Here is a 14152-nt window from a genome sequence, read left to right as displayed (position 1 = left end):
CATCGCAGCGGGGAGACGCCGTTTGAGTGCCGTCACGACCCTGCTATTTGACCCCTTGCTTAATGGAGTGGAAACGGTCCATACAACACGTTATGGATGCCTCAGCAACCAAAAAAAAAAAAAAAAGTCGGGCTCATGATTTAACAAAACAAGGTCACATCACGTTCAATCCACGTAACACGGGCGCGTGGAAACGGTACTCGAGGCGCGCTCAAGTCACGCGCTTCAGGTTGTCGCTTTTCTAACAATAAACAACCAACGACTACAGGCGTCGACGTCAGCCTGTCAGGCGCCAACTTGCATGGAGCCCGTACTTGCCCTCGAGACTTTCCTTCAGAGCTGAGCGGGTCAAGCAAAGTCACTGGACAGCAACGCCTGCCAAAGGTCTCAGCTTAGCCCACGCTTCGCCACGATCCAACCTAATAGCTTTTGATTTGATTACGATTGCTGCAACCTCACATCGAGATAAGCCCAATGACATTATGCACGAACTAAGAACCCTGGACTTTGCGCTGAGCTGGATTCAACTATCGCAGTTTATATACGAAGATGGGTTGGATATAATAACAAGTGTTGGAAAGCTCACTCAGAAAACGGCATACAGTGTTCTTAATCTTGTAAATATTGTAAGGAGAAGAAATGCTAACTGAAAACTGTATCCATGATAATAGAAATGCGAACCGTCCCGAGATAATGCAGCTCTTCTTTGTATGCCCAAGAGTTTATGCAAATTGATTTCAACCCATGACCGCCAGACCACTCCGTTCCTACATGCCCAAAACGCCATATGATGCGTCCATTTCGTTTGTAATCTAAGTTGCCATATGCAATACCCATAAAATAGTCATCATGCAGTGACTTCACAAAATCCCGATTAGAACGCTTGTCCTTGGTACTGGGGATGCACGCTGCGAGCCTGCTGGGTCCCAGCCGACGGGCCATATTGGCCTTGAGGTGGCACGAAACGAGGATCAACCTGTTGCGCAGCCCGGATCGGACGGGAGAAACTGTTCGCCTGTCCATAACCACCCGCCTGTTGGGGTGCTGCTCCATACAATGAGCCACCCGGCGTGTACTGGCCAGGGGCTTGTCCCATAGGGCTGTATGCGGGCATATTACCAGCACCCATCATTGGCTGCTGGTAAGGTTGTTGGTAGTTTTGTTGGTGAGCCTGCTGCTGGTATGCCATCTGCTGTTGCTGGGCAAGTTGATGTTGCATCATTTGCTGCTGAGCCATTTGTTGCTGAGCCATCTGCTGCTGATAAGCCATAGCAGCTTGTTGTTGCTGACGTTGGTTGATCGCATGCTGAACGGCCTGGCTGTTCACCCCCTGCTTCATCTGCTGCTTCTCCCGTTCTCGAGCTTCAATAGCACCGACTAAGCCCGATCCTGATGAAGCCTGTCTCTGATGACCGGGCATGAAACCCTGAGATCCTTGCCTCTGGTGTCCAGGCATGCTGATCAGGGGTTGACCAGTCAAGCGGGCAACATGTTCCTGTTCTCGAGCACTGAGATGACTCGAGGTCTCTCCAGAGCTTGCAAAGTTCAGCGTCGAGTTCGCACCTCGCGATCCAGGTCGCTGGAGTAGATCGGCAGATGTGCTTCGAGAGTGTCGACCATTCTGAACAGCTTGGAGCATATCAGAGGAACTGGTTCGCTTCATTCCGGAACCAGGAGTGCCTGAGCGATTGCCGCCCATGCTGTTTCCGGATGTGGTGCGGGCATGAGTAGCTCTTTGTTGCACGAACTCCTCAGCACTGAGGCCGTGAGAACTCGCTGGAGGAGCTGTCGCACCTGGTGACCATGCCATAGTACGCTTCGTCTCTGGGGACTCGTTGTGACCTAGAGATCCCTGAGAAGCTGAGGCTTTGTGAGGAGGGGGTGTTGGTCCATGGCCTCCAGGAGTATGAGGCCTGCCCTTAGTGGCGCCATAGTTGATAGTCGGACCAAAATTAATATCTGGAATATCGTAACCATCCCGGGAACCATCTGGTTCTTCAGCACCACCAACAGTCTTCAGAACACCAGCACGAGGCTTAGGTTCACTGTACTCGTATGTATCTACGAAGTTCCTGAGGCTAGTTGGAGGCGAATTGTCGTCATAGTGGCTGCTTTGGTTACTCATCTGGCTCTCCAATCTGCCGGGTGGGGGCGGTCGTCTTTCAGAGTTTGGGGTGCCTTGGCGAGGCGTTTGGCGGCCTTGATCAAACGCATAGTGATCTATAATCTCATTTGTAGTAATTCCACTGCTGCCGGACATTGTATTTCCCTTAGTATTCTCGAAAGGCATAGGCCCTGGTGGCGCTGGTCCCGGCGCGGGTCCTGGCACGGGCTTGCGATGCGTCATTTGTCCTGGGTGGCCATTAGGAGGGCCGTTCGGAGGTCCATTTGGACGAGATCCTGGTGGTCCGTGAGGGCCAGGAGGTCCTGGGGGACCAGGAGGGCGGCCTGGGCCGGGTCGGTAGTTGCCATAAGGCCCAGGAGGTGGGGGGCCATGGCCGGGAGGGGGGCCATTTCCACGGGCGCGAGGATCGGAAGGTCTACGGCCATCGAAGCCGGGGCCTCGGGGATCAGAGGGCCTTCTTCCGTCAGGACCGGGTCGTCGAGGGTCTGACGGACGTCGTCCATCTGGCCCCATGTCAGGTCGGCGATTGGCATTTTGGGGATGGGGCGGACGTTGTTGAGGGGGCATGCCTGGAGGCATCGGAGATCGTCTTCCTTCCGCAGTTCCAGGGCGCGAGTTTGGCCCGCGGCCGTAGGGGCTAGGTGGCCCAAGTGGGGGCTGACCCAGAGGTGATCGGGAACGCTGTTGAGATAAGTTGGCCGGAGGAGGAAGACTGTTGGAAGAGGGATCCTGATTTGGTGGGCTTAAAACTTCACGCGAACGGTTGTCGTTAGCAGATATCCCTACGGAGTTGGCGTGTGGTGGCAGTACCGATGGTCCAGATCTTGCAGCGTCCACCTCATCTTCCCGTGGAGAAGGTTTTGAATCGTTCGGTCCGCCCAATCCTCCCGCTGAGGAAAGCTGGGCGAGAGTAGTAACGGAAAGCCTGCTGTTAGCTCGCCTGAGCTCGGGTGAGTGATACGCTTTGCTAACGGGCCGAGCTTGAGGGCCATGGTTGAAAGCAGGAGGGCGCGAGACAGGCTCAGGGGTATGCATCTGCCGCATACCATCCAGATCTTTCAGAGGAGGTGAGCCACGCTCGTTCGGGTAAGCAGGGCTCTGGTCTCGTGAAACCTGGTTCTGGTAAGGAGCGCCGACAGGAGTTTGGCCACGCTGGGGCGAGCCAGAGTAAGGGCTGTTGCCATTGGCATCAGGACGGAAAGGGGGACCACCCAGTTGGTGGGGATCAGATGAGTTACGACCATGTCCGCCGAGAGCAACCCGAGCAGGGTCTGCAGGGGCTGAGTCTGTTCGAGCACGCTCACCGAGGGAGAAAGACCGTGAAGACCTGGTAGGAACTTGCTGGTCCGAAAGGCCGGTCTGGGCTTTTGGCGGTCCATCACCAAAGCTCAACCTGACGCTCTTTCTGCTGTTACTTCGAGAGCGCGTCGCAGGCGCATCATCTACAGCGTTCATTCTGGTGCCGGTAGATTCTTTGAGCTTCTTTCTCCAGTCTCGCTCACCCCAGTTCGAGCTACCGTCTTCAAGAATCAAGTTGGAAACATCGAGATTCTCGAGGTAACCATAGCGTCGACTCTTGGGCATGGCAAACATAAGTGATCTGGAGTCCAGTGTGCTGGCAACGAGTCTTCCAGGTCGTCCATAAAGACCAAACGTATCCCAGGTAGGGAAGAGGAAACGCAGCAACATCTCAAAACCACTGACAGCAGGGCGAGTCTCGGGCATGATGAAGACAAACCCTTCAGTAGAGGAAGGAGGGTCCGTGTGGATAGCGATGTTGCCTTCGACCTTGAGCAGGGTTGACGCATCAATCAAGGACTTTGCCTGAGGGTAAATGGCATATGCTGAATAGGCGTCGGTGATGGTTGCAATTGGTTGCGCTTTCTTCTGCTTTTTACCATCCTTCCTCTCATCGTAGAACTTGATATCGCCCTTGAGGGTAGGAACGGGCGATCGGTCATAAGGAGACCTCTTCTTCAACTCCTTTTGGAGCTTTGCGTATTGCTTCTCATCAGGAGGAGTAATAACACACCAGCATCGTCTCCAAGGTACACCGGCACCGAAGCGGACTCTAACCCATTCTTCGGTAGGAAATTTGGCCCTTTCCATGATGACACCAATGTTATTGAGCGACTTGCCCTTGCCAGCAATAAGAGCGCCGGTGTAGGCCTCTTGCAGCGAGGAGTGCTCAAAGATAGCTAATCGGATACCGGCAGTCCATTGCAACAGGGAGTGGCGGGAGTTGAAATGAAGGAGATATCGGTTTCTTCCGGCGGTGGAAATACTCAAGATATTCTGTAGGGGTTGTTCATCGGCAGACCTGGTAGGCAGGGATTCGATCTGTCAGAGTTCGTATTAGTCAAGCCCGGAGATTTTACAGTCAGCATGCGACCGGGCCAATTACCATCTTGATTGATGCATCAGTCAGGTTGATGAACTTGGGCAAAACCTCGCCCTCCTCGCCCGCAGCATCGAGTTCCGCGGCGTCCCATAGTGACAGAACGGTCCCGACGAGTTGAGCAAAGCACTCAGTCCAGGTTCTGTCAGGGTTCGGTTTGCCCTCTGTTAACGAAGTTGTTAGCTATACATCCTTGCAACACATGTAAGAGCAGTTTAATGTGGAGTCGCTTTGGTGCCAGGGGTAGGTATTGTGGAGAGGATACAAACGGCAGTGGGATCTGGGTTTGACATACGTGTGTTCTGGTCGTCGAGCTTGAGGAAATAACCCTCTTGGTACAGCTTATTGGAGTGACTGTTGAGGAACGAAAAGATAGGCTGGAGTTCGGGGATTGTATCCTCGGTGATGTCCATGATGGGTGGTTGGTGAGCCAGGACCATAGACGGGGGTCGTGAAGATGCAGCAGATGAACTGCGTCGTCGGCGTGTGGATGGTTCAATTGGGGAGCCGCCGTTCAGAGGTGTGCCATAATCTGGTCGCGAAGGCGGTGTGTTTGGCCGAGAAATATCGGTACTGACTCGGTGGTCTGGAAAAGGTTCAGTGCCAGAGTTGGTTCTGCGATGACCTTGCTTGTAAGGCGAATTTGATGGAGGAGAGGTTGAGGGCGGAGGTGTCTTTGTGCCGGCAGAGAACTGGGACATAAACGAAAGAACTAAGTATTGGCACCAAAGAGTTAGCACGAGACAGGGACGGGATGAGGTGAGATATTATGAATGGCATGCAGCCCCTGGAAGTAGACGATATGTCCACGTCGCTCAGTCCCTTCAATTAGAGCCAGACCCCTAGAGGAACTAGTCAAGGGGATCTTGGGTACCACACGTCAACGCACAGTGGAACTCTTTGTCCCCGCTACCCATAACGGCCCCCCTGCGGCGAGCAATGTTGCAGGCGCAGATACGGGAGAGTCATCTCTGTCCAGTCCATGAGTTTGGGTCGGGTGCCCTGGGCAAGCCCGCCTAACTGAACGTGGACGAGCCAGGGCAAGGGCCAAAGAAGCCACTAGCGTCACTTCCTCTAGGTCTTCCCGGCGTGCACGTCCGGGCGCAAAGCAACGCAAAGCACCTCAGCGCAACGCAACGCAACGCAGAAATAACGACCGCAGGGTCTGGAATGCCATTCACGAATGTACAGCATGTGAAGGTACGCACCTCGATTTCGGCCCATCTTGACAACAATGGTCGGTATGACCCAGGGGAATTTCTGAGACAAGAAAGTAAATAAACAATGAGGCCAATTCGCGCCCAGCAAAAAAGGGAGAAGGTTAGTTGACCCGGCTCAACGGCGTGCGCAAGGGATGATCTTGAGAGATGAAGAGCTGCGCCAGCCACGATACTGACGTCGTCGGATACCGTAATTTCAGACGAATTTGCTTGTCGTTTCTGGGCGTTTAGTACGAGGGCGAATCTGCGATCCAAGAATAAGAAATAAAGAAGGGAAGAAAGCTGGCCCCTGCGTGCGATACGATTTCAGATGTAGGTGAGGTGGGCGGTTCTTGTACGTCGACTCTAAGACTCTAGACTCCCTTTAGAACCCGGGAGCGTATCCATTCAAAGGTGGTGCTGCGGCGGGTGCGGATGCAGATACGGATGCTTCGGGCGACTGACATGTCAGTACTGAACAGCCAAGGATGTCGATGACCAGGTGCAACTGGTCGATTTGTGGTGAGCTATGTACCGTGAAAAGTAACTGCAGACAGTGTCTAGGCAAACGACAGTAATGAATAGGCAATGCAGTGCTGGCCTTGGCTCTGGGACTGCCGGTAATTAAGTTGCTTGGGTATACGGGCTGGGGCCGTGAATTCTTGATACGCGGAAGCCGGCGTCGGCGGAGTTGTAACGATTGTCTTTCGGCGAGTAGCGGTGGTGGTCCCTTAAGTAAGTATCGGTCCTTCGCCCTGCGTTACTGGAGTATACTGTTTGGTATTAGTAAAAAAGAGGGATACGTCGTTCGATGGGATAACCTTGCCAGCTTCCCGGATTGCGGGCTTCGTTGTTTAAATCTGTATGAGGCTGGTAGGGGACCCAGAAATCGAAACGTCAAGAGCAGGTTTTCTTGGAAAAAAGAGGACCGCCAACAAGCTCCAAGCCAGCCCAGGTCTGGTCAGGTTCAGTGTTGCGATGTATGGATCTCGAACCGGCGTGGGGGGTCCCTTATTTTCTCGATAAAGTCCCTCTTTGAATAGCTCCGGAGTACCAGAAGAGAAGAGGGTCCGACGAGATGAGCTCGTTTGATTAATTTGTCTGCGTACAACGGAGCAAATTGTTTATGTTATGCTTGCAATATCGTACGTACTGCAAGGTACTGCACAAAAATTGTATCCAATGGCTCCTTCCCAACTTTCGATTTGCGACTTGCGATCAACGAATTGAGTGATGACGGACCAGATCAGTGGCATACGTCACTAGTTTAGCCAGCGGTTATGGCATGGGCTAGCGAGCCTAGAGCCTAGAATGGACACCCTCGAATTCACTAAGAGGACCCTCCTAGGTCTGTTAGATACAGCACAGGCACCTCCAAACTCATGCACACCGAGTAATGTACTGAAAGCAAAGTCGGTGAGCCAAGACTTTACTAAGGAAGAAAGGAAAAGCGTAACAAAAACGAATTCGAATCAAGGAACGGGAGAGACAGACAGGATGGTTCGCAACACCGTGAAGGGTTCGTGGAGGGTTACAATCCGCTCATGACAGCAGGGGAATCATGTTTTCTATATGTATACTTGCCATGATGCCCAGTTTCAAGTTGACTACCTCCCAAAGGGGCTCACGGCTCACGTCAACCCAGACGGAAGACCAAAATAGAGCTCAAAGAAGTACAAAGAATCAATCGGGTGCTCAGACGACAGGCCTTTGTTTCGTAACATGCCTTTGACGAACTGTCAGGTGTTGAATGGGCGCTTCAGCAATATGAACGAAGCATGTCGTCCAATCATAACCACGCTGTTCCATCTGTCTATGACTGAGCCAAGATCCGCACATACGCAGTGCACCATGACAAGATACTGAACGCATATGCTTCAACCAGGTGTATGTGTGCTTGGCGCCAGCTATTACTGGTACAATACTCTAGTATCTTGTCTTTGGCACGATGCATCTGGTATTCCAAGCAACCTGTACCAGCAACCAGGCTTGGAATTCGCGGCACAGCATACAAGAGCGAGGCAATATGACGATAAAAAATCTTGTTGACCATTACCTGACTTACAAAGATGGTACTGTAACATGGCGCGGGCAGTGCAGCTTGGGGACCTGCAGTTTGCAGTTTTTTACCGCTGATCCACGGCTCAATTAGGTACAACATGGAGTCTGTAAATGAATATTTGATAGCCAGTGGCTGGGATATTCCCGCTTCGGGCTCCGTAGAACGGCGTCAACAAGGGATCGTGGCATATCCCGGCCGAGAAGGGACTCGTCATTCTTTGACGCCATATTTCTTACTTCAGGGCTTCTTGCCTTTTTTTTTTTTTTGCTCTTACCGCTGTCTCCACGGACACTTGAACTGTATTCTTCACCTGCTCGGCGGGCCGTTCATCGTCCATGCCTGAGATGGCTCCATCGCGATGCGTCTCAGACGCCCCGGCTGCCAGCCACTCCGATTGCCTTCAACGGATCACTTTGTTTCGCCCTGTTACGAATAGAGAACAGTCCTATCATCCTTCACTCAAGTGCCGTCGTACCAACGAAATTACACCATACCAAGTCAGTTCGTCGGGGGCCAAGCAACTCGTATTATTGCTTCAATAGTATCGAGCCGAGACTCAACCTTTGGGGCTTTTGGCGATTTTGACTCCACTATACTGCTCGACATATACGTAAGTGTCCAGCCTCTTTTTCTCATTGGTATCTGGGCTTTACATATAAGCGGGTATCAACAGTTTTCTGGGGTTAAGAAAAGCTTGGCGTGATGAAGGGCCTCAAGGTTGATTCCCCTCAGCAAACAGATAGTCTACGAATTCTCAGTTGGTTTTAGTTTGCCCAAGAGTTGTAAATGATGGAAATAAGGGCTATCAGTTTGAGGCTTACCAGAGGCCCATCGAAGCAACACGTAGACGTCGTCGGCGTGTCCTTTAGCGCTAGAGCTGGGTAAGGTACTCCCGGGTTGAGGGTTCATGGATCCATGATGGAGGTATCCAAGCCCTATCTGCAGTGTTCAGCCGGACATGGGTCAGGGTACTGGTAGGTTAGTGAAGTTGGGGGTCGTAAAAGTCCGGAGAAGACTGCCAGACTGCCATCCATATTCAGACAGTGCCGTTAGGGTGGAAAGTACTTTGGTCACTGGTGCAGCAATCCGATACCGAAGATCAAAATCACGATGGCTATGCAAGCATGATGCCAAGCACTTGGTGTTTATGTTTATTCCAGCATCCTAATTCCATTGGTTCTAGCGTATGATCGAGGCGCCCTGTACATCAGAGCAAAATCTGATCATAATTACATTGCTGTCTTGTACCTTGCTCTACTCAACCGGGACCACCGGCTCTTCCTTGGCCATGCATCCCATGCTCACTCAGCCGCCAGCTGTGCTGTATTGTACTTGGGTACGGTACGCTTTGAATGTTACAACCAGAACGGGGGTTACGTGCGCAGGCGGTTAGGTTTTTTTTTTTCTTTTGCTCTGATAGACATGACAGCATACGTTTTGAAGTTTTTGTCGAAAGTGCTTGCGCGTCACAATGGGGAATGAGGTGCAGATTGTGCCAGTCATGATTGACAATTATCATTAGCGTCTCACTTCAAAGTTCCGATTGTTTGGCATCCCTCCAGGCCATCCAACACAGCCTACTAAAACTGCTTCTACCAGGCCCCCCCCCCCCCCCCCTACAGTACGATCGGCCAGGTCCACTCCACTCTGTTTGATCGTCAGGCATTTGAAGAGCCGGTAACTCATCTCTCAAGAGCCGCAGATCGTCATGTCAGCTACGTACTATCAGATTTCATGTAAGTCACTTACAGCAACTTATCTCAGAATCATACCTGCAACGCTACTCCTCAATGTGCAAATTCACGTCCGCAAGGGGAGGAGTTTCACGATACTTCCCAATTGGGGAATGGCAGCACTGCTGGCTTCAGTTGAGGAATCATTTCATCCCAACCCCTTACGTCATGGGTCCCGATACTGCGGTGATACCGTGATAGCTTTCCTGCACGTCGTTCTTTGAGGACATTATCAGACTATCAACTAGTCCAGCTGATCTTTGCATCCATCCACTCGTGGAGACTGGAGACATAGATACACAGATCACATCATGGATAGTGTCTCGATAAAGTGCGTCATGCATCAGTCAGTCCTCATTTTATCGGGAATGGCATTTCTCTAGACGAATGTTGACAGCAGACGAAGGTCATGGCGCGCAGTCAACTTGGCGACTAATACATCTTGGCATCTATGATTGGACTGGTGCTCTAGATCGGTTGGAACAAGGTGCGGCAACCTTCACACTGGACACACCTTATTTTGTTCAAGGTGGCTGCTGTTTCGTCTCATGACGTGTAGATGCCAGTGTATACCCGAACGCCAACACGTGGTGCTTCGATAATCGCACCTGAACGTCAAATTTCTAGTGGAATTCAGCCATCGGGTTCGAGAATGCTCAGCCTGGCTAAGAACTTGACTAATACTTAGACAATTGAATCATTGGCTGCGTTGCTTCTTGATCTGCCCGTGCCGCTTGTGCCTGGGCTACATACGGACCACCACATTATTGGGCCAGTCATGGAGGTACTGAACAACCAGCAACTTGATTTCATGTGCTACAGGGTATCAATTCCTTCCTTGTTACTATTGTTCAACTTCCCCAGATATTGGTATTGGAAATAACCTCTGTTTTTCACGATATCAAGATCTGAGTGACCCAATCACAACACACTGCTACTATTGAATGTTTAGGTAACCACCTTCACGGAAGATTGCCGAACCACAACCTCTTTTTACGGACTGGTTGTACAAATGCAGTAGACGGGCCGCACAAAGTTAAGAGCAGATTTTTATAGTGAAGAAAGAAGTTTTTTTTTTTTCTCTGCCTCCTCCTTTTTTCCCCCTTACCAATGTTAGCTCCTTTCTTTTGCCGTTGGGGTCAACAAGGAGCTCGGGTTCCTGCGGGAGAAGAATAGTGTTTGTGATCATTGGTCGCTTTGACTCAGAAATTGCCATTTTTGGATGTCGCCCTTTCTTTGGCGGTATAGACAACTATCGGCAAGGTATCGGAGGGTTGATTTAGGCTATCACGTGTCGGAGAGCTGTCTGTAATCCCCCAACTACCTACCTACGGTCCGATCTTGTCTCGAGCTGGAGCCTGATTACTCCTTCAGGAATCCAAGTCTTTGGCCATCTCTCACCGGAGAGCACAGCAGCAGTCTCACTACAGGTTGCGGCCAGGCAACTCAGACGGGGCAGGCAGCATTAGGCTTGTACAGCTGGAATGCCCATTCAACCATATTCGATTCTGGCGCCCGTCCCAATATCACTATTACCATCGCTCCCGGTGCGACGCCTGGCACGCACGACATGGCGCCCGTGTCGCAAGAGGTGGCTCGCTTCAGCTTCATCTTCAGAGACGACTCACCACTTCCCACATGATATTCCTATCTTGCCATTTCGATTCGAGACGGGCATAGGCCTTTTTGCGAAGCGACCACCCCGCCCGTTTCCGCCGCCTTTTTTGTCCCCTCCATCTACGTCTTTTACCGACCCTCTAAGTACACATCACCAGAGCCGCGATCGTCGTGCTTTTGTCCATGGACAATTGATCAGAGGGAAAACAAATGGCGACGACGCTGTTTACGCAAGTGATTATTTCATTTGTGCCAACGACGGCGTGGGAGCGTGGGCTACGAGGCCCAGAGGGCACGCTGGGTAGGTTCACGGACAACTTCCGAGCTTTCTCACATTAGCCGCTGACATTCATCCTAGGCTCTGGTCGAGACTTGTTTCGCATTTCTGGTCCTCCGCGATCGAAGAAGAACTGGTTGAATTAGAAAAATCACAGGAACCCAATCCTATTGCCAGTTTACAGAGCGCATACGAACGAACTCTTGCTGCAACGACCGAACATGACTGTTTAGGCACAACAACAGTCTGCGGTGCGCAATTATACTACAAGAACTGCGCCGAGAATGAAGCGCAAGCTTCGCCAGTCTTATATGTAACTAATCTGGGAGACTGCCAGGTCATGGTTCTCCGGCCCAGCACACAGAAGGTCATTTACAAAACTGTGGAGCAATGGCATTGGTTTGACTGCCCACGACAGCTTGGAACAAATAGCCCGGACACGCCCAACGGCAATGCAGTCACGGATAAGATTGACTTGGAAGTCGGCGATGTTGTGCTTGCAATGAGCGACGGCGTTATCGATAACCTCTGGGAGCATGAGATCGTTGCGAGCATCCTCAAAAGCATCAAAGAGTGGGAATCCGGGAAGCACCCAGAAGCTCACAAGGGCGATTTGACGGGTGGTCGTAATGGTGGAATGAGGGCAGCTGCTCAGGATCTCATTGAAGCAGCAAAAGAAATCGCCCTAGATCCCTTCGCCGAGAGCCCATTCATGGAACGTGCGATTGAAGAAGGTCTAGCGAGTGAAGGCGGTAAGCAATAGCTGCTCTTTATTTTGCTGCGCAAAAGGCTAACATGGGTAGGAAAACTTGACGACATCAGTGTTGTCGCTGCTCTCTGCGTGAAAAACGAGGGCTGACTGTAGTCTCTTTGCTGGACAAATTGAGACATTTGAACGATTTAGAGTAGACTTGACAGGACGAGCGAAGCATTATGGTACTTAATTACACGATTTAATGATGGAATGGAATTCATATAACCCTGAAATAAGGGCTACCATGCATTATAGAAAGAATTTGCCGAACCAAAACACGAATATACTATTATTATGAACAATGTGCTTTCACTTCCCTTGACGGTTCTTGATAGTTGTCATGCTTGTGAGAGGAATGAGAACATGATTTGAAGTCGCTCAAACATTGCGAGCCACGACAAGTCCTAGAACTCACCGCTGACATCTTAGCAGACTTCTCTAAGCAGAATTATTTACAATCAAGTTATAAACGTTGCAAATATTTGCTTTATCCAACAATGTATGGTTATGATTATAGTATTCCTTCATGACAAGTGGGATGGATGGCGGGGCATGATGACGGACAGCGGGTCGCGTCTAGCTTATCGCACGTGCCGCGATAAGGAAATTTATTTTTTGGAGAGTTGACCTTGACTTTCTCGTCGCATCTAGTTTTGTTTGGTACGTGCTTTAACCACTTGCTCAGTTCATAATCCAACGAGAAATCCGCCAAGATGAGAGGAAAGAGGTCGAAACAATACCGGAAGCTCATGGAGCAATTCTCTCAGACTTTCGGCTTCCGTGAACCGTACCAGGTTCTGGGTAAGTTAGCGCAAACTGCGCCGGATCGAACAAAGCTTACAATATTTAGTTGACGCCGAGATGATCAGAGATTCTTGCCGATTCAAAATGGACCTTGAGCCTGCTCTATCAAGGACTGTTCATGGCAAGGTCAAGCCCAGTATGTCTCGTCAACAAGCTGTGTTTGCGACCGGTTGCTAACGTGACTAGTGGTGACCCAATGTGAAATTCGAAAACTTTACGCTACAGGGAAAGATCATGAAGCTATCGAGCTGGCAAAAACACTCGAGCGCAGGCGTTGCGGACACCATCCCGACGATTACCCCGAGCCGCTAGGCACCAAAGAATGTCTGCGATCAGTCGTCGACCCCAAGGATACCAACCAGAACAAGCATCGTTATGTGGTCGCCAGTCAAGAGCAGGAAGTGCGAAAGATGCTACGGGGAATTAGAGGCGTTCCTCTCATCTATATCAAGAGGAGTGTCATGATTCTTGAGCCAATGGCCGACGAGAGCGTTCAGGTGCGAGCAAGAGAAGAAAGAAGCAAGTTCCGAGCGGAAATCAAGAATGCTACCGGCAAACGAAAGCGAGACGATGCAGACGACGATGACGAGAAGGCCGACAAGAAGGACGCCAGCACCACCGAAGACCAGAAGAAAAAGAAGAAGAAGGGCCATGGTCCTAAAGGACCTAACCCTTTGGCAGTTCAGAAATCGAAGAAGTCCAAGACCGAAGGACAACAGCCACGGAAGCAGGAATCTTCCGAGGCGAAGGACACACAAGAAGGCGCCGGCAAGCGAAAGAGACGGAGACGGAACAAGACTACCACTGAGACGGCAGACCAAGGCGAAGCGGATAACACTGCTGCTGCCGAGGTGGTCATGACAGACGCTTAAGTCTTGGAAAGAAGCGGGCATTATATGGGAGGAATGCTAATAGGGACCACGTGCCAATCCCAGAAGATGCGCCAAGGTAGTTTATCAAAAGGAGTGTGCGCCGTTAGCGATACCCGAGAATATAGCATAGGTTGCGAGGAGAGCAAGGGGCGTGGTAAAATAGGATATAGTGTTTAAAGCGTTAGAGTGGACGGTGTCAATTTAATTGGTAAATGATGCATTCAAATCGCATTAGTTCTAATTCTTGTTCGACCACAATGTGACAATCAATTGACTAAAGAGATTCAGATCAAGGAGCATCACGTCTCCTT

At 50.9% G+C, this 14152-nt stretch overlaps 3 protein-coding genes across 3 annotated transcripts; 2 read left to right on the top strand and 1 right to left on the bottom strand.

Annotated features, from left to right (window-relative positions):
* Positions 1-874: 874 nt before the first annotated feature.
* On the bottom strand, positions 875-5224 carry B0J16DRAFT_377453 (PH domain-containing protein; the record flags this gene model as incomplete). Its single annotated transcript, XM_046130845.1, has 3 exons — positions 875-4465; positions 4530-4687; positions 4819-5224. The coding sequence occupies 3 exons, from the start codon at positions 5222-5224 to the stop codon at positions 875-877; spliced, it is 4155 nt and encodes a 1384-aa protein (XP_045988633.1).
* Positions 5225-10597: 5373 nt separating this feature from the next.
* B0J16DRAFT_10621 (phosphatase 2C-like domain-containing protein) lies at positions 10598-12628 on the top strand. Its single transcript, XM_046121364.1, has 3 exons — positions 10598-11435; positions 11493-12163; positions 12215-12628. Exons 1-3 carry the CDS (start codon positions 11002-11004, stop codon positions 12268-12270), a joined length of 1161 nt encoding a protein of 386 aa, XP_045988632.1. The 5' UTR covers positions 10598-11001; the 3' UTR covers positions 12271-12628.
* A 180-nt stretch (positions 12629-12808) lies between these two features.
* Positions 12809-14070, top strand: B0J16DRAFT_359530 (Fcf1-domain-containing protein). The gene is made up of 3 exons (XM_046129656.1): positions 12809-12966; positions 13016-13105; positions 13156-14070. The coding sequence occupies exons 1-3, from the start codon at positions 12879-12881 to the stop codon at positions 13839-13841; spliced, it is 864 nt and encodes a 287-aa protein (XP_045988631.1). The 5' UTR covers positions 12809-12878; the 3' UTR covers positions 13842-14070.
* Positions 14071-14152: the final 82 nt, after the last annotated feature.

The sequence above is a fragment of the Fusarium flagelliforme genome (genome assembly GCF_020744385.1).
Source record: "Fusarium flagelliforme strain FIESC 12 MPI-CAGE-AA-0113 chromosome Unknown B0J16scaffold_1, whole genome shotgun sequence".
Taxonomy (NCBI): domain Eukaryota; kingdom Fungi; phylum Ascomycota; class Sordariomycetes; order Hypocreales; family Nectriaceae; genus Fusarium; species Fusarium flagelliforme.
Note: the sequence above shows the minus strand (reverse complement) of the source record. Positions and strands in the feature narration are given on the sequence as shown.